The sequence below is a fragment of the Pelodiscus sinensis genome, chromosome 16 (assembly GCF_049634645.1).
Source record: "Pelodiscus sinensis isolate JC-2024 chromosome 16, ASM4963464v1, whole genome shotgun sequence".
Classification (NCBI taxonomy): domain Eukaryota; kingdom Metazoa; phylum Chordata; order Testudines; family Trionychidae; genus Pelodiscus; species Pelodiscus sinensis.
The window spans coordinates 41,043,373-41,067,369 of NC_134726.1; the positions used below are offsets into that span (position 1 = coordinate 41,043,373).

Genomic DNA, 23,997 nt, shown 5'->3' on the forward strand with positions numbered 1-23,997 from the left:
ATGATCTGGAGAAAGGGGTAAACAGTGAGGTGGCAAAGTTTGCAGACGCTACTAAACTGCTCAAGGTAGTTAAGACCAAAGCAGACTGTGAAGAGCTTCAAAAAGATCTCACCAAACTAAGTGACTGGGAAACATAATGGCAAATGAAATTTAATGTGGATAAATGTAAAGCAATGCACATTGAAAAAAATAATCCCAACTATACATATAGTATGATGGGGGCTAATTTAGCTACAACAAATCAGGAAAGAGATCTTGAAGTCCCTGTGGTTAGCTCTCTGAAAACTTCCATTCTGTGTGCAGCAGCAGTCAAAAAAGCAAACAGGATGTTAGGAATCATTAAAAAAGGGATAGAGAATAAAATGGAGAATATCTTATTGCCCTTATATAAATCCATGGTACACCCACATCTTGAATACTGTGTACAGATGTGGTCTCCTCATTTAAAACAATTATACTGGCATTAGAAAAGGTTCAGAAAAGAGCAACTAAAATGATGAGGGGTTTGGAACAGGTCCCATATGAAGAGAGATTAAAGAGACTGGGACTTTTCATCTTAGGAAAGAGGAGACCAGGGGGGGATATGATAGAGGTATACAAAATCATGAGTGGTGTGGAGAAAGTGAATAAGGAAAAGTTAATTACTTGTTCCCATAATATAAGAAATAGGGGCCACCAAATGAAACTAATGGGCAGCAGATTTAAAACAAATAAAAGGAAGTTCTTCTTCACACAGCGCATAGTCAATCTGTGGAACTCCTTGCCTGAGGAGGTTGTGAAGGCTAGGACTATAACACGGTTTAAAAGAGAACTAGATAAATTCATGGAGGTTAAGTCCATAAACGGCTATTAGCCAGGATGGGTAAGGAATGGTGTCCCTGGCCTCTGTTTGTCAGAGGGTGGAGATGGATGGCAGGAGAGAGATCACTTGCTCATTACCTGTTCGATTCACTCCCTCTGGGACACCTGGCATTGGCCACTGTCGGCAGACAGGGTAATGGGCTGGATGGACCTTTGGTCTGACCCAGTCTGGCCGTTCTTATGTTGTGTATGAGGTGAGAGAGAAGGGCAAAAGTGTAGGGATGTAAAGGGTGGGGTCATATGGGCAAAACAACAGCCTAGGAAAGAGATCTTTGCAGCAGTGTTTGGAATGCATGTTAAGTAGGGCAAGATTTACTTTGGTAAGGCTAGAAAGAGAGATGTTACTGGAACTCTGAGATGGGATGATGAGACCTTGGCCAAGAGTTTTAGCTATGTAGATAGATAAGAAAGGTCATAGCTCAGAGATGTGATGCATAAAGAGTAAATAAGATTTAGAGAGCCCCTAAAGATGAGTCAAAGACTACAGCCAGGTTATGGGCCTGCATTACCGGCAGGATGACTGTATTGGCCACAGTGATCAAGAGAGGGGGCAGCTAGGATGAGTTGGAGAACAGCAGCTCTGTTTTAGCCAATTTGAGCTGAAATGATTGTTAGATGTCCATAAGATGTCAAAGAGACAGGATGAAATTTTAGTTTGGACAGAAGTAAAGAGGTAGATCTGTGTGTCATTAGCATAGAGATGATAGCTGAATTTGTATTTGTAGATGACATTGCACGAGAAATAAGGTGCAAAAGGAGAAGAGTAAGGGACAAACAACAAAGCCTTGTGGAACACCCATAGAAAGGAGAAGGGAAGACAAGGAGGATCTTCCAAAGAACATGCTGAAAGGGAAATTAAAGACAAAGGAGGAGAATCAGGAGAGGACAGAGGCATGGAAGCCAAAGGAGGACATGGTTTCAAGAAAAGCATGGTCAACAGGATCAAAAGCAGCTAAAGATCAAGGAAAATGAGGTTGCAGTACCGATTTTAATCCAGGGATGGGCAAAAAAGGCCTCAGTGGGCTGGATATGGTCCACCAAGCAAGTTGATCCGGCCTGCGGAGGCCCCACCATTCCCCCACTCACAGCCCAATCGGGGCCTAGGGACTTGGGAAGCACACGGCACTTATGAGTCAACCCTGGCGGTTGACTGAGCGCTGAGCACCCTTGGCAGGGAGCGAGAGACTTTGCATCTTCCTTCCCCCGGGCCAATCGGGGCTTAGGGGTAGAGGACACAAAGTCTTCTCTTGCCCTGCAAGAGACACACTGCATGTCTAAGTGCCAAATGCTCTTTGCAGGAAGGGGGCCTGATTGGCCAAGGGGTGAGGGGTAGTGCGTGAAGTCTCCTCCTACCGCCAGAGGCATCTACAGGGAACCACCAATGGGTCTGAACAGCTGGCAGTTCTCTCTGGGGGGGGAAAAGACTGCATGCTCCCCCACCCCCAGACCAATTACGGTCTGTGGGTGGGGAAGCATGGAAGTGTCCTGGCCTGCCCCTTCCATCTGAGGCCCTGTTCCTTCACATACACAATGGGAAGTGAATGCCTAGGGATCTAGGGGTCAAAGTGGACCACAAGCTAAATAGGAGTCAATTGTGTGACACTGTTACAAAAAAAAAAAGCAAACGTGATTCTGGGCTGCTTCATCAGGAGCACTGTGAGCAAGACGCAAGAAGTCACTCTTCCCCTCTGCTCTGTGACGATTAGGCCTAAACTGGAGTACTAGTCCAGTTCAGGGCACCACATTTCAGAAAAGATGTGGAGAAACTGGAGATGGTCCAGAGAAGAGCAACAAAAATGATTAAAAGTCTAGGAAACAAGGCCCATTAGGGAAGACTGAAAGAAATGGGTTTGTTTTGTTTGGAAAAGAGAAGATTGAGAGGGGACAAGATATCAGCTTTCAAATACCCAAAAGGGTGTCACGTGGAGAGGGAAAAAAATATTCTCCTTAACTCCAGATGACAGGACAAGAAGCAACGGGCTTAAATTGCAACAAGGGAAGTTTTTTAAGGAAAAAGTTCCTATTGATCAAGGTGGTTAAACACTGGAATAAACTGCTCAGGGAGGTTGTAGAATCCCCATCACTGGAGATATTTAAAAGCACCTTAGATAGACATCTATCAGTAATGATCTAGATCAGGGGTCTCCAAACTTTTCTGCCCGAGGGCCGCATTAACTATCAAACAGCAGTTCGGGGGCCGACTACACACTTGAGGTCCAAATAAAAAACAATAAAAAAATGGATGTTGTTTTTAATTATTTATTTAATATTATTTTATTCAGTTATTATTTAATAACACATTGATACACTACACATGTACACCTGTATTAGTGTGAATGGTGAAATTGTTTCCTGGATGCCAAAATAGCAGACATTTCTGGCTTTAGAAATCACTGTTTGAAATTGGGGGTGGTGCTTGTCCTAGTCCTGCAGGAGGGGCTCCAGAACGGGGAAACTGCTGAGAACTCATTTCCACCTGCGCAATGTGATGAAAATTGTAAGCAACATAATCCTGGCAATATGTTCAGCCTAAGACACTCACACTTGAAGAGATGTGATCGCTCTCCTATCATGCAGGGAATTAGGTGACAATTTGTAACATAGCCCCATGGAACAAGGGGCATGCATTTTAATGGGAAAAGCTGGTTTGAAAGCAGACACATTATCACTTGGTAAAGGAAGTTGGAAAACAGTGCCCAACGCTCCCACAGACTGATACCCGGCAGGGCGGTGCTGCTCTGGGTTGTGGATGAGAGAGACCAGACGTGGAAGGGAGAGGGATGTTTCTTCAGGGCGCACTGCAGGGACCAGGGCAGCGCGCTAGGCACGGCAAAGCGTCACCCAGAGACTGTGCCACAGCAACCAGACCGCCTCCTGCAATGGGCACCAGCTCCTCAGCCCCGCCCCCGGAGAAGTAGCCCCTCGCTCCTAGCCCCTGAGAAACCACCGTCGGGTTTCCTCCCCTCCGTCCAGCCTCCCGCGATCCTCTGCCGCCGGGTCTGATCCGGAGCCTGCCTTCGAGACCCCCCTTTTTCGCCCGCCCGGCCAAGCGGCACGCGGAGCCGTCCCTGACCTGGGCTACCTGCTGTCCCGTGCGCGCGCTGGGGCCTCGCGCAGCCGCCTGCGAATCCGTTTCTCCCGCTGACACCAATGCTCGGACTCAAGCGCCTCAGGGATAATCTCGCCGGCACGCGGAAGAAGGCGGAGCCAGACAAAAAGGTCTCCACGGGCTGGATGAGAGGGCCTCGCGGGCCGCATCCGGCCCGCGGGCCGTAGTTTGGAGACCCCTGATCTAGATGGTGCTTGATCCTTCTGGGAGGGTAGGGGACTGGACTTGATGACCTCTCGAGGTCCCTTCGACTTCTAGTATTCAATTATTCTAATTGGAAGGCATGGAATGCATTGTCCTAGGGGATATGGATTCCCTGACCACCACTTCCAAGAGGAGGAGGTTGGTGGTGGTGGTCGGGGACTCCCTCCTAAAGGGGGGTGGAGTCATCCATCTACCATCCAGAGTGGGAAATTCAAGTGTAGTGCCTACCTGGAGCTAGAATTCAGGACGTGATGGAGTGTCTGCCACGACTTACCAAGTCCTCAGACTGCTAGCCCTTCCTACTTCTCCATGTGGGCGCCAATGATATTGCCAAGAATGACCCTGAGCAGGTCACTGCAGACTATGTGTCTGGGAGAAGGATAAAGGAGTGTTAGGCACAAGTCATGTTCTCACATACTCCATGTTGAAGGAAAAGGACTAGATAGGGGCCATCAAACTGTGGAAGTAAATGTGTGGTTGCACAGTTGGCATTGGAGAGAGGGCTTTGATTCTTTTGACTATGGGATATTGTTCCATAAAGAAGGGTTGCTAGAAATAGATGAGACCCACGTAAAGAGAGGGAAGAAAATGTTCACAGGCAGGCTTGGTCACCTAATGTGGAGGGCTTTTTACTAGGTTCACCAAGAGATGAAGACCTAAGTCCTCAGGGAATTGAGATACTGGGAGGAAACACAAAGAGGAGAGTGCAACAGGAGAGACTTCCTGATTTATAGTGAAAGAGTAGGGCCATTGCTAGTTATCTTCAGTGTCTGTACACAAACACAAGAAGCCTAGAAACAAGCAAGAAGAACTGGAAGTCCTGGCACAGTCAAGAAATAATGATCCCGTTGAAATAACTGAAATTTGGCAGAAACTTACTGGAGCACTGTCATGGATGGGTATAAATTGCTCAGGAAGGACAGGTGGGGGAGAAAAGGTAGACGAGTTGCACTGTATGTCAGAGAGCAGTAGGATTGCTTATGGTTCCAGTATGAAACTGGAAAAAAGCCTGGGAGTCTTGGGGTTCAGTTTAGAGAGGGTGATGTCATGTTGGAGGCGTTACAGACCAGTGTTTTTCAACCTTGTTTTATAAAATACCCCTTTTTCAAAAAAAAATTATAAGTACCCCCAGTATCTACAGTTTTCAGACACACACATTTTTTTTCTACCATTGCAACACATTTGTTTAAACAACTTAATTGTAACTGAGCGGGCGATGAAATTTTTGGGTATAAAAAGTACAAAAATAATACAGCGCTATGAAACTTAAAACAAAAATTCCATTTTCTCCAAATTTCAGTTGTGTTGACGTACCCCCCAGACTTCTCTCGAGTACCCCTACGGGTACTAGCACCACTGGTTGAGAAACACAGTTATAGATCACCAGATGAGGCAGTCGAGGCTTTCTTTAGACAACTAACATAGGCTTCCACATTGCAGGCTGGTTTTCATGGGGGGGCACTTTAATCACCCTCACGTGCTGAGAGAGCAGTACAGCAGTGCAAAGACAAGCCGGGAAGTTTTTGGAGAGTGCTGGGGACAATGCCTGCTGCAACTGTTGGAGAAAACAACCAAAGGCCATTCTTCTCTTGACCTACTGCTCACAAACAGGGAAGAATTGGTAGAGGAAGTAAAATGGGTGGCAACCTGGGCAGCAGTGACCATGAGTCACTGGATCCTGACAAGTCATGAGTCATGAGTTCAGGATCCTGACAAAAGGAAGAAGAGGGCAGTGGGATATGGCTCCTGGACTTCAGAAAAGCAGATTTTGACTCCCTCAGGATATGTCTACATTAGCCCCCTAGTTCGAACTAGGGAGGCTAATGAGGGTGACCGAAATTGCAAATGAAGCGCAGGATTTAAATATCCCGCTCTTCATTAGCATGTTCCCGGGCGGTCACCATTTTGGAAATTGACCAGCCCGGAGTAACTGCCCACGTCTACAGGCGGTAGTGAAATGGGAGTTTGAAGTAAAGCCCTTAATTCGAATTAGCTGGTAAACCTCATTGCAGGAGGAATAACAGCTAATTCGAGTTAGGGCTTTACTTCGAACTCCCGTTTCACTGCCGCCTGTAGACGTGGGCAGTTATTCCTGGCTGGTCAATTTCCAAAATGGTGACCGCCCGGGAACTTGCTAATGAAGCGCGGGATATTTAAATCCTGCGCTTCATTTGCAATTTCGATCGCCCTCATTAGCCCCCCTAGTTCGAACTAGGGGGCTAGTGTAGACATACCCTCAGACAACTGATGGGTAGCCTGTCCTAGGAGGCTGGTCTATACTAGAGAGTTATTTTGAAATAATTCGCATTTCAAAATAATAAGCGGAACATCCGCAGTACCAAGCCCATTATTTTGAAATAACAAGCTAGATATTTTGAAATAACAACTCCTGCTTTTCATGAGGAATAACACTTATTTTGAACAGTTATTTCGGGAGTTATTTTGAAATAATTTCCTAGTGTAGACATGCTCAGAGAGAAAGGAGTCCACAAAAGCTGGCTGAATGTAAAAGAAGCTTTATTGAGGGTTCAGAAACAAAACATCCTGATGTGCAGGTGACAAGCTTGACCTAACAGAGAAATCTTTGGTTACTTTAATCTCAAAAAGGAAACATACACAAATGGAAACTAATTAGGGAGGAATATACAAAAATTGTTCAAGCATGCAAGGTATAATTAGGAAGGCCAAAACAAAACTGGAGTTGCAGCTAGCAAGGACAAAAAGAAGGGTTTCTTCAGGTATGTTAGCAATACAAAAAAGATCTGGGAAAGTGTGGGACCCTTATTGAATAGGAGAGGCAGCCTAGACACAGATGATGTGGAAAAACCTGAAGTATTAAATGCATTTTTTGCCTTGATCTTCACAGACAAGGTCAGTTCCCAGATTGCTGCATTGGACAGCACAATATGGGGGGAAGGTGAGCAGCCCTCAGTGGTGAAAGAGAAGTTTAAGAACTATTTAGAAAAGCTGGACATACACAAATCCATGGGCTGGATGCAATGAATCTGAGGTTGCTGAGAGAACTGGCTAATGTAATTGCAGAGCCATTGGCCATTATCTTGAAAACTTGTGGAGAGTGGGGGCAGTCCCAGATGACTGGAAAAAGGCAAATGTAGTGCCAGTCTTTAAAAAAGGAAAAATGAGTCCAGGGAACTACAAACAGATCAACCTCACCAGGTGAGAGACAGGGTCCAATGTGACCTAGACAAATTGGAGGATTGGGCCAAAAGAAATCTGATGAGGTTCAGCAAGGACAAGTACAGAGTCCTGTACTTGGGACGGAAGAATCCCAAGCATTGGTACAAGCTGGGAACCAACTGGCAGTAGGATTCCCAGCAGTTGTACAGAAAAGGACTTGGGGATTACAGTGGATGAGCAGCTGGATGAGAGTCAGCAGGATGCCCTTGTAGCCAAAAAGGCTAACGGCATATTGGGCTGCATTAATAAGAGCACTGCTAGCAAATAAAGGGAAGTGATCATTCCCCTCTATTTGGCACTAGTAAGGACACATCTGAACTAGTATGTATGTCCACTTTGGGGCCCCCACTACAGAAAGGATGTGGACAAATTGGACAAAGTCTAGTGGAGGGCAATGAAAATAATTAGGGAGCTGAAGCACATGAATTGTGCAGAGGGAATTCTGCAGGAACTGGGCTTCTTTAGTCTGCAGAAGCGAAGAGTGAGGGGGAGTTGATAGCAGCCTTTAACTTCCTGAAGGGGAGTTCCAAAGAGGATGGTGATGGCTGTTCTCAGTGGGGGCAGATGGCAGACAAGGAGCAATGGGTTCAAGTTGCAGTGGGGGAGGTCTAGGTTAGATATTAGGAAACACTTTCCCTAGGTGCGTAGGGAAGCACTGGGATGGGTTCCCTAGGCAGGGGGTAGAATCTCCATCCCTAGAGGTGTTTTAGTCCTGGCTTGACAAAGCCCTGGCTGGGATGATTGAGCTGGGGTTGGTCCTGCTTTGAAGAGAGGATTGGACTCAATGACTTTCTGAGGTGTCTTCCAACTTTAATCTTCTATGATTCTATGAACTCCAAACAGTGATTGTAGTCAGTGCACTTAATGAACTTATAAATTAAACAGAAATGGGGCAGTAGTTGAAGAGCCAAGTAGGATCAAGAGTGAGTTAAAACAATAGTTCTGAACTAGGAGTACATGTACCCCTGGGGAACATCAACTCATCTAGATATCTGCCTAGTTTTACAACTGGCTATGTAAAAACCACTAGCGAAGTCAGTACAAACTAGCATTTCATACAGACACTGACTTATTTATAATGCTCTATATACTTTACACTGAAATGTAATATTTATATCCCAATTGATTTTATTTTATAGTTATATGGTAAAAATGAGAAAGTAAGCAATTTGTCAGCAATAGTGTTCTGTATTTTTATGTCTGGTTTTGTAAGCAACTAGTTTTTAAGTGAGGCAAAACTCAAGTAACACAAGACCAAGACCTGGGGTACTGTGCAAGGGGCACAGGAGTCTGAACAGGTTAAAATGCCCCAGCCCAAAATCCGGAACCAGCAGGTGGGAGGATCACCATTCTTTTCAGAAAAGAAAGCTTTTTCACCTCAGTCTCCTACCAAAGCAAGGAGAAGGGTTTGTGCTAGGGTCAACACATGCATTACTCACAGGCTGACAATGCAAAGACAGGCCTTTAGATTTTTTAAAAGAGGAGAGAGTATAGAAGAGGTGACAAGGAGAGCCCTGTGCAGGGGGGCCTAGCAGGACTGCAGCAGCCCTCCACGTGCAGCGGGCAGGGGCTGCTCCCTGGGTACCAGTTAACTGTGATCAGGTAATATCTCTAATTACAACAACTCGGTTCCTCAATACAATTCTCTGCAGACATAGACATGGAGAGGTTCACTCTTCAGCTTAATTTAATTGCATTATGCTAATTCTATAGCACACTAACTTTGAATTGATCAATAGGATATTATGCTGCTACACTTTAACTATACCAAGTGCATCTGGACACACTGCCTCAACAAAGTACTCCATACCCAGGAATATAAAGTTGAATAATTTTAACTATAACTTTGAAGAACTACATTAAATTCTACACTTTCTCGTTTCGTACACATCAGTAATACTACAATAAATAAATTATATACAGACTGGGTCTATTTATATGGTATTAGAGAACAAAGAAAAGCATGATGTATTTACCCTTGGAAGGAAAGGTCTGTCAGGTGGCTATGTTTGCTTAAGAAATTAACATACAGAAAGTAAAAACATGTTTAATTCAATTAATCAAGTTCAAGATCCTTTTGTACACCAAATCTCCTAATTTGGCACATGGCCTTTAAGGTAAAGTATTAATTGTGGTTATAACATTTAAAAGTCCCACACGGCATCTGAGTAATTTCACAACCTTTTTGCAACCCACACTGGCGCTCGCTCTCTCTCTCTCTCTCTCTATATATATATATATACACACACACACACACACACACACAGGGCTCGACAAATAATGTAATCTACTCACCCGTGGCGAGTAGATTACAACCCGGAAGAGCTGGCACAGAGAGGTCTGCGCATGCGCAGAACCACGCGAAACCACGTGGCTGGAGAGTGGGGCTCGTCGAGGTGTGTGTGTGTGTGTGTGTGTGTGTGTGTGTGTGTGTGTAGAGAGAGAGACTGAATACATTGTACTTTGAAGGTGGGAGTTTTATGGTGTACTACTTGTTTTCAGAAAGTCTTACTAACAGGTGACCATTTCTGATAAATTATTTACCTCACTTTTACTGCAGGTAGCTCACTGGCTGTACAGACTAGAAATACACTTCAAGACCAGAAGGTACCATAGAGATGATCTAGTACTGTGGTTCTCAACTGGTGGTCCACGGTGACTTTTTCGGTAGTCCACAAGAACATTGTCCAAAGTCACACGGCATGAGCAGGCGCCGCCATTAGGCTGTTTTACACCGTGTTCACAAGCACACGGCGTGTCATCCACAGCGTCACCTAGGATACAACTGCGTTGTGTTGCCAGTAACTTCCGTCTGAGGCTCTGAGCGTCAGTGTAGCTACTGCCATCATGCTGAGCAGTTGCTGTGTCGTTCGTCCTGTGCTACATGTGCTGGAGGTGGTCCACAAAAATGTTTTGATTGGCCTGGTGGTCCACGGACTGAAACGAGTTGAGAACCACTGATCTAGTGTGACCCTATGTACATTGCAAGCCACAAAACCTCACCCACCTACTCCTCTAATAGTCCCATAACCTCCTGAGCACTTCAGTAACTTAGTCAATCCTAATTTAAAGACTTCAAGTTATGAAGACTGCCATTTTATTTTTTTTAAACCAGCAAGTGACTCATGCCCCATGCTACAGAGGAGGGTAGAAACCCCCCAGCGTCTCTACCAATCTGGTAAGGTGGAAATTCCTTTCTAATCCCAAATATCCATACGTTAGAGCCTGAACGTGTTGGCAAGACCGTGTTGGCAAGCTGCAGATGGGCCACTTGCCATTGTAGGCAATCTCATACCATTCCCTCCATAAACTTGTGTAACTTAGACTATGTCTATATTGCAGTCTTCTTCCGCAAAAGCTTATGCAAATGAAGCACAGAGTAGAATACCACCACACTTCATTTGCATAATTAATGAGAGGCCGCTTTTTGCACAAGAGACTTTCATGCAAAAAAGAGCTGTGTAGACCACTCCTTTTGGCATAAAACCCCTCTCTTGCGCAAGAGCCGTTCTTCCTGAAAAAATGAGGAGGGCTTTTGCATAAAAAGGAGCTGTCTACACAGCTCCTTTCTGCACAAAAGCCTCTTGTGTAAAAACAGCTGCTAATTAATTATGCAAATGAAGTGCAGCGATATTCTTCTCTGCGCTTTATTTGCATAAGCTTTTGAGTAAGAAGACTGCAGTATATGACGTAGCCTCTGTTGGGTTTTTGCTCCAATGGAAGACTGTTCCAGAATTGCACTTCCCTGATGATTAGAAGCCTTCATTTAACTTCAAGCCTAAATTTCTGGATGGTCAATTTCTATCCACGAGAGCCAACATTGGTGCTTAACTTACAATGCTAGGGAGGGAGAAGAGTTATTTATCCCTCTGATGTATTTCTAAAGAGTAGGGACATAAAATCCCATTTAAAAAGTTAACTGGTTAAACTACATGTCTAACCGGTTAATTGGACCACTGCACCGTGCCACAGGCAGGGGGCCCTGGCTGGGCTGGACAGAGCCTGCTGCACCGTAACGCACCGCGGGGCTGCTCCAGCCCGGCCAGGCATCAGTTAACCTATTAACCCAGTAAGCATGCCAGTAAGGCAATGTGTACAGGGTAACTGGCTACCCCTTTACATGTCTAATAGAGAGCAATCAAATCACCCCCTCAGCCTTCATCTTGTTAGTCTAAACAAGCCAAGTTCCTTAAATCTCCTCTAATAAGGTAGATTCTCCATTCCTCTGATCATTGTTAGCCCTTCTCTCCACCTTGTTCCAGTGTGAATCCCTCTTTCTTGAACATAGGAGATCAAAACTGCACATGGTATTCTAGATGAGGTCCCTCCCATGCTTTGTGTAGTGGCAATGGCACTTACTTATCTCTCTGGGTATGTCTACACTACAGTGTTATTTCGAAATATCTTATTTTGAAATAGTTAATTCAAAATAACACATCTACACACAAAATGCATTTCAAAATAGCGCATCCACACTGAGTGGACACTGAATTGCATCGCAGGCCAGCCAGTACCAGGTCCAGCAGGGCATCAGGTCAGGAGTTACTTTGTGTGGCTGCTGCCTGAGGCTATCTGAGGCTTGTGCTTAAATGGACCCACCCCGAGCAGCCAGTTCTCAGGTTTCCCTGCTTGCTTGCCTACCTCGATGAGGGAAAGCAAAGCATTTGTGTCTCTGCATGCTCTGGTTGCCCTCACTCAGGACACCACAGCACTCTGCAACATGGAGGCGGAGCTGCCCCTGGTCACTCCGGTGCTTCTCGTGAAAGCATTGATGCGAGCCTGGCTGCACTTTCCATCGGGGGGCTGTCGGTATCCAGGAGGCCCTGCGGGAGAGCTTCCACCTTGAGGAACACTAAGAGCCTCCCTGGTCTGCCCCACTGGGGGCATGTGCTTCATTCCTCCCCCACATCGTTCCACTTACCCTCCCAGCCCCCCTTCCTGATGTCAAATAAAATACACTTATTTTCATGAACGCAAACTCTCTTTACAGTAGACTTCCGATAATCTGGAACCTTTGGGACCTAGGTGGTGCCGGATTATCAGATATGCTGGAGTATCAGGAGGTACTATAAGATGGTTATTTATATACTGTATACAGTATATACTGTATATAAAGTGTTCTTAACCCTTTTTATTGTACATACTGTATACAATATACTGTAATGTTTTAGTTTTTTTAACCCTTTTTTTACCCTTTTTGCTCAGTTCAGCTGCTGCCACTGTTACGTGACTCATTTTTTGCCAAAGCTCACTCACTAGGCTCTTGCCATTTTGATGCCGGACTATCAGGAGTGCCGAACTATTGGATGCCGGACTATTGGAGTTTTACTGTATTTAACAAAACTGGAGGGGAGGAGGGATGAAACTGGTGAGACTGGAGGAAGGAGGAGGGAGAGGAGAGGGGAAACCTGGGAGGTGGAAGGGGGAAGCAAGGGGAAGAAGAGGGAGGGGAAGCTCAGGGCTCAGGGTTGGGGGTCTCGCCGGACCAACTTGATTTTCATGCGAACCTGCTCCTGGGTTCGCATGTGGCCTTTGGTGGCCAGGCTGGCAGCTACCCTGCCATAGACGGCCGCATTCCTCTGTCTAGTGCGGAGTTCATGGATGTTGGGGGCATCCCCCCAAACCTAAGTAAGGTCCACCCTGATCTCCACCCTGGACCAGGAAGGCGCCCGCCTTCTCCAGGCCCTGGTAGGCTCCTGGGAGCTAGCAGACTGCTCCTGGGGAGCGGTGGAGGGCTGACTGCCAGTGGCTTGCTGGCTCATGTTTTGGGGCCACTGAGTCAGGAGCAGTGACTGCTGGCTCTGGGCTGGCAGGCTTGGAGCTGGCACAGGCACTGTGGCCAGAGTCAACCCCTTTAAGGGCTCCGGGGAGGGAGAGGAGTGTTCTTGTTTGAGGCTGGAGTGGCCACCAGGGCACCCTGGGAAGGCTGGACCCCCTGTTTTGAAATAAATGTCTACACAGCACTTTTTTCAAATTAGCTATTTCGAATTTGGCGTTATTCCTCGTAGAATGTGGTTTACCAAATATGAAATAAGTGCTCCGCTATTTCGAAATAGCGGTTTGGCTGTGTAGACGCTAGTAAAGTTAATTCAAAATAACGGCTGTTATTTTGAATTAACATTGATGTGTAGACATACCCTTAGGGAAAAACCAGAAATGAGACCAAGCCCTAAAGTTTGCTAAGTTCAGCTGGACTCTATAGCTTCTACCCCCCATTCAGAGGGGTTTTAATATGCCCAGTGGGCTTTCCTAGGCTCGTTCTGATTAAGGAACAAAAATAAATAGTGGTATCTCCCAAATGCCCCTGTGGTGCCAAAATTAAATGCAGTCCACAGTAGACTGAGCAGTTCTGTGATCTCTCCTCCTTTCTCAGATAAGAAATGGGAGTGCTAACAATGGTGATAATTCAGTTATCATTGGGCATTTGAGTTGTGGCTTCTGGACTAAGGATGTTAAGGACTAGTCAACTATCCAATAAGCAAATACCTCAGAAAAAGGCAGCAAAGGGCTTGGAAAGAAGGAGTACTGCAAAGTGGCAGCGCCACACAGAGCCTGGGGTCAGCTGGGGACTCCCTAGCTGATCCCAGGCTCCATGCAGCATTTCCACAGAACCCAGAGTCAGCTGGGGAGTCCAAGACTCCAGATGGCGCTGCTGCTTTGAAACACTGCAGTGGCGTTTCAAAGGGGCAGTGTCACACGGTGCCCGGGGTCAGCTCTATGTGGCGATGCCATTTTGAAACGGCATCCAAAGGAGGAGTTCTGAAATGCCTATCGACTAGTTGATGGAAATTCCGTCGACTACTCAACTAGTAAATTAACCGATATTTAACATCCTTATTCTGGACATGAGGACACAGAATGGAATGGTTTTTACTTTGGAAGTGGATTAAGCTAAATCACAAAATAGCACACTTAGTGCAGAGTAACTCCCAAAGGAGAGTTAGCAAGCTTTAGAATTCATACACCAGCTGATTCTTCAACAGCTCCTCCATAGACCAACCCATAGCCCGCACTGAGATGAAAGGGACAGTTCACCCTCAGAGCCAGTGGTGGGCAACCAGCACCCTACTGGGAGGTTGGGAGTATGATGGGCTCAGGACACAGATTTGTATGTGTGGATGGTGTAGGAGTGTTGTGGCAGAAGACTGGGGACGTGAGGGTGCAGGAGTTTGATGCTGTGTGGGGCTCAGGGCAGGGGATTTAGATGTATGATAGGCTGAGGGTTGAGCTGTGGGGGGTGCAGGAATGTTGTGGTGCTGCAGCTAGATGGGGGCTTGTTGGGCAGGCTTCATTTTTAAATAAAATATTATTTCCAACACAAAACGTTTCAGCATTGTCTTTATTTATGGGAGGAGCAGGGAACCTGTTTTAGGGCAGGAGCCACTGACCCACAGAAAAATCAGTCGAGGACCACACAAGTGAGATGCAAAAAAACAACCTCTCCAAAACCCCCCAAGCCTCACTGATGTGGCCCCAAATGAGACATGTCACTCCCCTGGCACTCCAGCTCCAGGACTAAGGTTCAAGGTTCCAAAGTTAGTGGAATTTGTGGGCCCCTCTACACTCTGAGATGGAACCAAAAATGAGGGATCCAGTGCGCAGGACAGGGCTGGCAGTGAGTGGGATAGGGATGGGGGTGCAGAATCTGGGTGGAAAATAGAGTATAGAAGCAAGCTGGGGGTAGATGTCTGGCCAGGAAGGAGAGGAAAGGACCAGGGTGCTGGATGGTGTCTGGCTGGGGGTAGAGACAGGGTGATGGGGCAGGGTGCTGATGGGGGTCTGGCCAGGCACCAAGGTGCTGGTGGAAGTTTCGGCATGGTGCTAGTGGGGGCCAGACCAGAAGCAGGGTGCTGGTAAGGATCTGGCCAGGGAGCAGTGTCCTGGTGGAGGCCTGAGCATGAGGCAGGTTGCTGGTGGGGCTCTGGGCAGGGTACTCATGGAGGTCTGGGCAGGGAGAGAGGGCCAGGGTGCTGGTGAAGGTCTGGCCAGGGGGAAGGGACAGCAACAGCTCAGCTGGTACTTGGGGTCCTGTGGCTGTGCACCAAATCCAGAGTCTCAGGAAGCACACGTGCTGCTCCACTCCTTCCTACAACAGCAGGTGCACTTTCTGAAAAGTCGGATCTGCCGTGCAGCTGCAGGACTCCCCCACTGCAGCAAGGCAGGCAGGCAGCACAGGAAAGCAAGTCTCGTGGCTGCGCGCCAGAGCTGGAGTTTCAAGAAGTGTGCCGGCTGTTTTGGGGAGGGCAGGAGCGGCGCACGTACTTCCTGAGACACCGGATCTGGCACGCAGCTGCGGGACAACCTCCTACCGCAAGAAGTCAGCACTATCTCCATTTTCGCAGGAGGTTGTAGTGCTAGCACAGACACCTTCTTGCACGTAGGATTACAAGGGAGGACTGGAAACACCTTGAAATTGATTGGTCATGCCCCCACAATCGACCAATCGATCATGATCAAAGGGTTGGTGACCACGGGTCTAGATCATCCCTGACAGGTGTCTGTCTAACCTGCTCTTAAATATCTTTAGAGATGGAGGGAAAGCCTTCAGGCAGCACAGTCTTTTTCCTGGAGCGGGGGAAGAGAGGGAGAGGGAGCTCAGTCCTCCCACCCTCCATGCAGCGGGGATCCCAGCACAGCTGTAGCACCAGGTCAGGCTTCCCGCTGGCAGGGTGCGGGCGGGTGGGGGTGTACAAACCCCGACCTTCCCCGCAAGACCAAACTCTGCCTCTTCCCCAGCAGGCTGGGGAGAGGTGTGGGAGAGAGAGAGTGGCAGCACATGGGAGGGGGGGGGGGGCGGCAGCAGAGCCTGAGCGCGCCCTGGTTGGGGGGGCAGCGACCCTGAGCGTGCCCTGATGAGGGGGGGGAGCACAGCCCAAGCACGCCCCATGGGGGCAGCAGAGCCCGAGCACGCCCTGAGTGGGAGGGGGCAGCAGAGCCCGACCTGAGTTCCATGCAGGCAGCAGTTTAAAAATGCCGAGGTCCGAGAGCGGCTACTCGGCACCTCAGACCTGGCCACCCCCTCCCAGCAGCAGCGGCCACTGTAAAAGCTGCCGCTTGCACATGTGGAGGAGGAGGCTGCACAGCACCGGAGGCCCCGTGGGACAGGGGCCGTCCTGCAGAGTGGGGAGAAGGGGGTGGGGCAGCCATAGTGGGTGGTGGAGCAGCCAAAGCTGCGTGCCCCCAGATGCCCGCCCCTGCCAGCAAAGATCCAATGGGAGCTGCCTACAGGCTATGCAGAGGGCAGGGGACTAGAATTTTTTCGTGGAACCCTGGGGATCCGTGGAGTGTCATTTGGGAAACACTGAGCTAGAGGATTTACCCAGCATCGCTCAGGTCCTTAACTGAAATCTACTTTTTGTCATTTAAATCGTTGCTGTGGGATGGGTCTGGGATGAGGGGTTCAGTATGCAGGCTGCCCTGGGAAGAGAGGACAATCCCCGCAGCTTGAGGCCAGATAAGCAGGCCCCGTTGGAGAAAGGGTGCATGTCCCCTGGCGAAGGCAGACATACACACAAACACTCTCAAATATATTGTAGATAAAGGTCTTGTGACCTTTGATGCTTTCAATGTTTGTTTTGTAAGCAGCAATTTAGTTTTCATTTTATCTGACTGTATCATTTACTGCTAAAAATTACTAATTAACTAAAAATGTTACTCATTTCAGTTTAATTTCAGTCTGTGTCCACATTTTCAAAATTAGTGAAGGTATTAATATAGATAGAAAGCAGTCCTCTCTGAAGCATCATAACTGAATTGATTACACATTCCTAAACCATTAAAGCCTAAAAAAGAACTTCAAATTAAACAGAAAGCATACAACCAAAATTCTTGTTTTATAATGTGCAGAGTTTGCTATTGTGTATAGAGGGACTCAATCTTACTAAATATGTATGTAATTAAACCTGTTGAAGGAAACAGCCTTAAAAGGTACTAACCCTCTCCCCCCAAACCAGCTAATTTAACACTGCCAAAAAGGCATTTCTTGTTATGACTGTCAACTGCAAAGATGAATAAAGTTTTAAATATACAATTCTAAGGACTATTTTTGTAGAAGCCTTTCATATGTTTTGATGAGGTTTAAATTGGTTTAACCCTTAATTTCATTTTCTTAGGCTGGTCACACTATTAACACTATTTTAATATAACTTTCAATGGGGCATGAGATAGCCAAGAATGTAGCTATTTGTAAACTGAGGCTGATGCACATCTGTTACATGATCAGATTTAACATTGCAATCTTGACATAGTGGCATGTTACTTCATGCAGGAAGAACCTATTCAGTTTCCCATTTAAAATGCACACTTCACTCTAAAATATTTTTGCCTGCATATTACCCCTCACTACTATAATTCAAAGAAAACGTCCTTTTCATTCAGCTATTACTGTGTGTATTTACAGTCAGTTTTGTTGTTTCTCCTGCAATAATCCTTCAATCAGATCTGTTCAAGTGAACCTCTGCTTCTCACACAGAGCTGTAAAGTCTAGGATTAGAGTTTTAAAACAAGGTCACTTCTGCCTGTCTCACTGTTTTCTCTCCAGGTAAATGAGAGAGATCTCATTATTAAATGAGCCAGCATCAGTGATAACCTCAATGTCCTGACCAACATTTTTGTAAGTAAAATGTCTTGGTAACGCTAGGCATGCACTACTGCTGAGCACACAATTTGCCTACAAACGTTGCCTAACTTATGGCTCTAGAACAATGGGTCTCAAACTTTTTTTTATAAAGTACCCCCTTTAAAAATATACATATAAGTACCCCCAGTATCTACAGTTTTCAGACATACATATTTTTTTTCTATCATTGCAACACATTTATTTAAACAACTTAATCATAGCTGGGTGGGCGATGAAATTTGTGTGTGTAAAAAGTACAAAAATAATAAAGCGCTGTAAAACTTAAAACAAAAACATCAGTTCTCCAAATTTTAGTTGTGTTGACTACCCCCCAGACTTCTCTGGAGTACCCCTAAGGATACTCATGCCACTGATTGAGAAACACTGCTCTAGAAAGCACTTTGGGATGCTCTGAATATAAAGGATGCAATAGAAACTCCAAGTTTATTGTTCTCTCGTCCACTATAATGTTGCTTTTCTCAGGAAATGAGACTAACCTTTATGGATTTCACAGCAGTCTTTATGTAATGTTCTAGCCACGGAGCCTTCCATTATTCCATGAGACATCAGCACTTGCAGGAACCGTCGATGACCATCAGTCATCTGGGCAGCCATTGAAATGTTACACTAGGTTCAGAAAGCTGCAGAATGAATAAGATGGAATTAGATGCACGCATTCAAGCAAAATCTTTATCTATACACACAGGGCTCGAAGAGCCAGGCTCGGGCGATCTGAGCATGCACAGAACGATCTGCGCATGCGCAGCTCACCGGACAGCACGGCTGGTGAGCTTGGCTCGCTGCGGCTCAGTAAGCCCTGTATACACACATTTGTAAATACCTTCTACAAAACTGATCCAGATCTGATATTGAAGAAAGAAAAATAAGTTCCCCAACAGCACAAATTATTTTGATCTTTATATAAGATTCAAATGTGCCCACAGAAGGTACCCATGGATGTCCCACATCTAGCTTTAGTTAGTTGTAATCCTATCTCTTCCCTTCTGGAAAAGGTGAACACATCAGTGAGACAGGAAATTATATTAGGGCAAATAAGCATTTTCATCAAATTTTAGCTCTGAATGCACACAAGCCTTACTGTTGCTGTTCTAGAGTATTTATTAGGAAGACGCTATTGCCACTTCACAGGACTCTTTCGGATACAAAATACAATGTCGCATGCATGATGCCATTGCACTAGCTACATAAAATACAGTGGAGTCCGGATTAACGGACACCCAGTAATCCAACACTCCACTTTAACTGACCCCGGGAACTGCAGGGTCAGGTACAGCGCGGGCCGGGAGAACAGCCCCGCTTGCTCTCTAGGAGCAGCTGCTGCCGCTCCTGCTGGGGACGAAGCGGCCCCGGCAGGAGCAGCAGCAGCAGCAGCAGCAGCTTCTCCTAGAGAGCAACAGCACAGCTGATGCTGCTCCTGCGGGGGAGGTCCCTGGCAGGAGCAGCATCAGCTGTTCCATTGCTCTCTACAGTAGAATCCATATCATCCGACATATTCGGTAATCCGACCATGTGTGGTCCCATTTAGGTCGGATTATAGGGACTCTATTGTAGTGGTATTACAGTGCTTGATGCCTCCATTTCCCCATCTACAAAATGGGGAAATGATGATGACAGCCTTTGAAAAGCACATAGAGATTTAGTTGGGAATGGTCCTGCTTTGAGCAGGGTCTTGAACTGAATGGCCTTCTGAGGTTTCTTCCAATCCTAATCTTCTATGATAGCTACTGTAGAAAAGCACTATATAAAAGTGAGATATTATTGTTACAATAAACTAGCTTGTAGTTTTGTGTTGAATTCGTTTTACTGGTCATTTTATCTGAATATTATTTGTCACTGGTCCCCATGTTTTATAAAAGTTGGCTTATGAACATGAATAACAACTCAAAGATGCTTTAGGCAAAAGCTGCATTTAACATTTTTAAAGTTACGATCTGCTGAACATGTATATTCTATTTCTGTATATGTATCATTCTTATATGTAAAATTAGAAATATGAAATGCAAGTCTGTTTATAATTTTAAATGTGCTAATGGGGGCCATTACTGATACTCCGAAAAGATAATAGCCTAGTACTCAAGGTAACAATCTGTAAATCTGTAAATGATTTTGTTTGTCCCTTAAGCCCAAACTGTGGTGGGTCCCAGAAAGACACGTGACCATGCCACATGGTACTGAAAACGGTCTTGCGTGAGCTATTTTTCAATGGGGATAGGGAGACTAAACAAAGGATTCCTGCCCTCGGGAAAGTCTATATAAGGGATGGAAAGCAATCAGGGCTTTTGACTTCAGCTGGCTTTTCAAATTGCCTCCCCACTTTAAGTGCATACACTGAAGAAACTTGAAAACAAAGAACTCTAAAAACACAAGGAGCTGTAGACCCAGGCCAAAGGGGAAAAAATCAACTATGCCTTGAAGCATTTTACTTGAAACAGGGACAAGGGGTAAGGAATGTATTTTGTAACAACTTATCTTTGTGTATTAGTATTAGCTGGTATGTTGTGTGTATTTTGGGTTAGTAACTTTCTTGATCTGTTTTCACTTGCAATCACTTAAATCCTACTTTTTATACTTAAAAACACTTTTGTTTATTATCAAGCCTAGTATAAATAACTGTTACCTGGGCGGGGAGCAACCATTGTCCATATCTATCTTTCACTGATAAAAAGAGTGAATTTACAAGCTTTCTCCGTATAAATATTTACAGAGTAAGATTTTTTGGGGGGTTTAGTCCTCTTTGAGGCTGTGTCCCTGGATGTTGTGAATGGCCTTATAGCGGAGACCTTCCAGAGCTGAACTGGTTTGGTATCTGTGTTGCTCTGTTAGGGGCTGTTACCCCAATCACTCGAAGAACCCCCAACTCTGTGCCTTGGCTGGGGAAGACAAGAGCTTCTAGCCCTGCAGGTCACAGTGATGAGGTGCCCCACAGCATGACCGGCACACTGGGTGACAACTTACACTGACAAACTGCTTACTTTCTCATTTTTACCATATAATTCTATCAACTGGAATATAAATATTGTACTTTCATTTCAGTATGTAGAGCATTATAAAACAAGTCACTGCCTGTATGAAATTTTAGTTTGAAAATTTTTTAGTTTAAAAAGCATTTACTCAGATAAATGTGTAATCGGGGGGGAGGGGTGACAGGTGGAAGCCAGTACGCACCAGTTGCCAGCTTTTAAGCTTGCTCCCCAGTTACCAGCTCCCACGGAGCTGCCAGCCCATCCCTGTACTATCACTGGATCAGAGGCATCTTTCCAGGGAACCAGTACTCTCCGGGAGCCAGCTTAAATGTCAGTTCCCTGTGCACACTGGCTCCCCACAGCCCTGCCTCCCGGGGGAGGCATGCATAACCATTTACACATTCAGACTATCACATCCCTAGTTTGTACTGATTTTGCAAGTGCTTTTTATATTGCCTATTGTAAAACTAGGCAATATTTAAATGGGTTGATGTACCCCATGGAAGACTTCTGTACATCCTTAGGGGTACATATACCCCCGACTGAGAACTACTACCTTAAGCCCTTCTGTGTAGCGGGCAACTCCGCTCATATTTACCAGTCATACCAGCACACAAGAAAAGATTAAAATCCTAAACTGCTTTATTTTTCTCAGCATTGGCACGAAGAGTATTTTTCTGCTTCCTGGACAAATGTTGCCACAGGAAACTGCTACAAAACTGAAGTAGCCTTGCACTAGGAACAGAACTTGTATCTTCTCTATTCACACCACAGATGTAAGAGCTCAGATACTCTCCACACTCTCAAAGCTATCACAGAGGGGATAAAATGAGGAGCACAGTCTTCACAAGGGTGTTAGGTACTTGACTCAAAGGAAATACACAAAAGATTTACAAGGTTTATGGGGCTTGTTCTCTTTTTAAAGTAAACTGTCCAAAAGATACTGCAGCCCTCTCTATACAAAGCCTCATCTGCCCATTGGCCCCTGACAACATGCCATGATAATCCCCTGAAGATCCTTTCAATCTCATGATCTCTGGCCTCTTGACTGATTAGGTCACCCACTAAAAGCCAGGTGTGACATAGTTGCTTGCAATGCTAGAAATGAGCTGTGGACCACCAAATTCATGTCACACAGTACAAAAGAGCGCTCAGAGGGAGGTGACTGTCAGCCACTGTAGTACCCAGGGCTGCAGTGTCACTAAGAGGGCAGGGAACCAGCATCAGGTACTCATGGGACATGGGGACGTCCCCTTGCCACTTAGCATGTCGGGTCTCACACATTGGTACCCTGGCTTTAAACTGTAAAGGAGAGAATGAATATTTCACCAGGACCCCACCCTCACTACACAGCCTATCCAGTCCCCACCCTGCCCCGTCCCACTCCACCCCCCTACCCTGCCCTATCCCCTCCCGCCCCCGCCCCACTCCTCCCCCCCACCCTGCCTTATCCCCTCCCGCCCCCGCCCCACTCCTCCCCCCCCACCCTGCCCTATCCCCTCCCGCCCCCGCCCCACTCCTCCCCCCCCACCCTGCCCTATCTCCTCCCGCCCCCGCCCCACTCCTCCCCCCCACCCTGCCCCATCCCCTCCCGCCCCCGCCCCACTCCTCCCCCCCACCCTGCCCCATCCCCTCCCGCCCCCGCTCTACTCCACCCCCCCACCCTGCCCTATCCCCTCCCGCCCCCGCCCCACTCCTCCCCCCCACCCTGCCCTATCCCCTCCCGCCCCCGCCCCACTCCTCCCCCCCACCCTGCCCTATCCCCTCCCGCCCCCGCCCCACTCCTCCCCTATCCCCTCCCGCCCCCGCCCCACTCCTCCCCCCCACCCTGCCCCATCCCCTCCCGCCCCCGCTCTACTTCACCCCCCCACCCTGCCCTATCCCCTCCCGCCCCCGCCCCACTCCTCCCCCCCACCCTGCCCCATCCCCTCCCGCCCCCGCCCCACTCCTCCCCCCCACCCTGCCCTATCCCCTCCCGCCCCCGCCCCACTCCTCCCCTATCCCCTCCCGCCCCCGCCCCACTCCTCCCCCCCCACCCTGCCCCATCCCCTCCCGCCCCCGCCCTACTCCACCCCCCCACCCTGCCCTATCCCCTCCCGCCCCCGCCCCACTCCTCCCCCCACCCTGCCCCATCCCCTCCCGCCCCCGCCCCACTCCTCCCCCCCACCCTGCCCCATCCCCTCCCGTCCCCGCTCTACTCCTCCCCCCCACCCTGCCCCATCCCCTCCCGCCCCCGCCCCACTCCTCCCCCCCACCCTGCCCCATCCCCTCCCGCCCCCGCCCCACTCCACCCCCCCACCCTGCCCTATCCCCTCCCGCCCCCGCCCCACTCCTCCCCCCCACCCTGCCCTATCCCCTCCCGCCCCCGCCCCACTCCTCCCCCCCACCCTGCCCCATCCCCTCCCGCCCCCGCCCCACTCCTCCCCCCCACCCTGCCCCATCCCCTCCCGCCCCCGCCCCACTCCTCCCCCCCACCCTGCCCCATCCCCTCCCGCCCCCGCTCTACTCCACCCCCCCACCCTACCCCATCCCCTCCTGCCCCCGCCCCACTCCTCCCCCCCACCCTGCCCCATCCCCTCCCGCCCCCGCCCCACTCCTCCCCCCCACCCTGCCCCATCCCCTCCCGCCCCCGCCCCACTCCTCCCCCCCACCCTGCCCCATCCCCTCCCGCCCCCGCCCCACTCCTCCCCCCCACCCTGCCCCATCCCCTCCCGCCCCCGCTCTACTCCTCCCCCCCCACCCTGCCCCATCCCCTCCCGCCCCCGCCCCACTCCTCCCCCCCACCCTGCCCCATCCCCTCCCGCCCCCGCCCCACTCCTCCCCCCCACCCTGCCCCATCCCCTCCCGCCCCCGCTCTACTCCACCCCCCCACCCTGCCCCATCCCCTCCCGCCCCACTCCTCCCCCCCACCCTGCCCCATCCCCTCCCGCCCCCGCTCTACTCCTCCCCCCCCACCCTGCCCCATCCCCTCCCGCCCCCGCTCTACTCCTCCCCCCCCACCCTGCCCCATCCCCTCCCGCCCC

At 48.3% G+C, this 23,997-nt stretch overlaps 2 protein-coding genes across 4 annotated transcripts in view; one reads left to right on the forward strand and one right to left on the reverse strand.

The window, feature by feature from the left end:
• NSMCE1 (NSE1 component of SMC5/6 complex) overlaps positions 1-23,997 on the reverse strand; it is a 49,208-nt gene that overhangs the window by 24,864 nt on the left and 347 nt on the right. For both annotated transcript variants that reach the window (XM_075899958.1, XM_075899957.1), the window contains exon 2: positions 18,488-18,631. In XM_075899958.1, the coding sequence (XP_075756073.1) occupies positions 18,488-18,605 (118 nt within the window). In that variant the 5' untranslated portion in view covers positions 18,606-18,631. The remainder of the gene's footprint in view (positions 1-18,487; positions 18,632-23,997) is intronic.
• Positions 20,263-23,997, forward strand: part of IL4R (interleukin 4 receptor) — a 31,157-nt gene continuing 27,422 nt past the window's right edge. Inside the window, exon 1 of one of the 2 annotated variants that reach the window (XM_006123284.4) lies at positions 20,263-20,452. The gene's annotated coding sequence lies outside the window, so the exon portion shown is untranslated. The remainder of the gene's footprint in view (positions 20,453-23,997) is intronic. The other variant, XM_006123280.4, reaches the window with a different exon arrangement.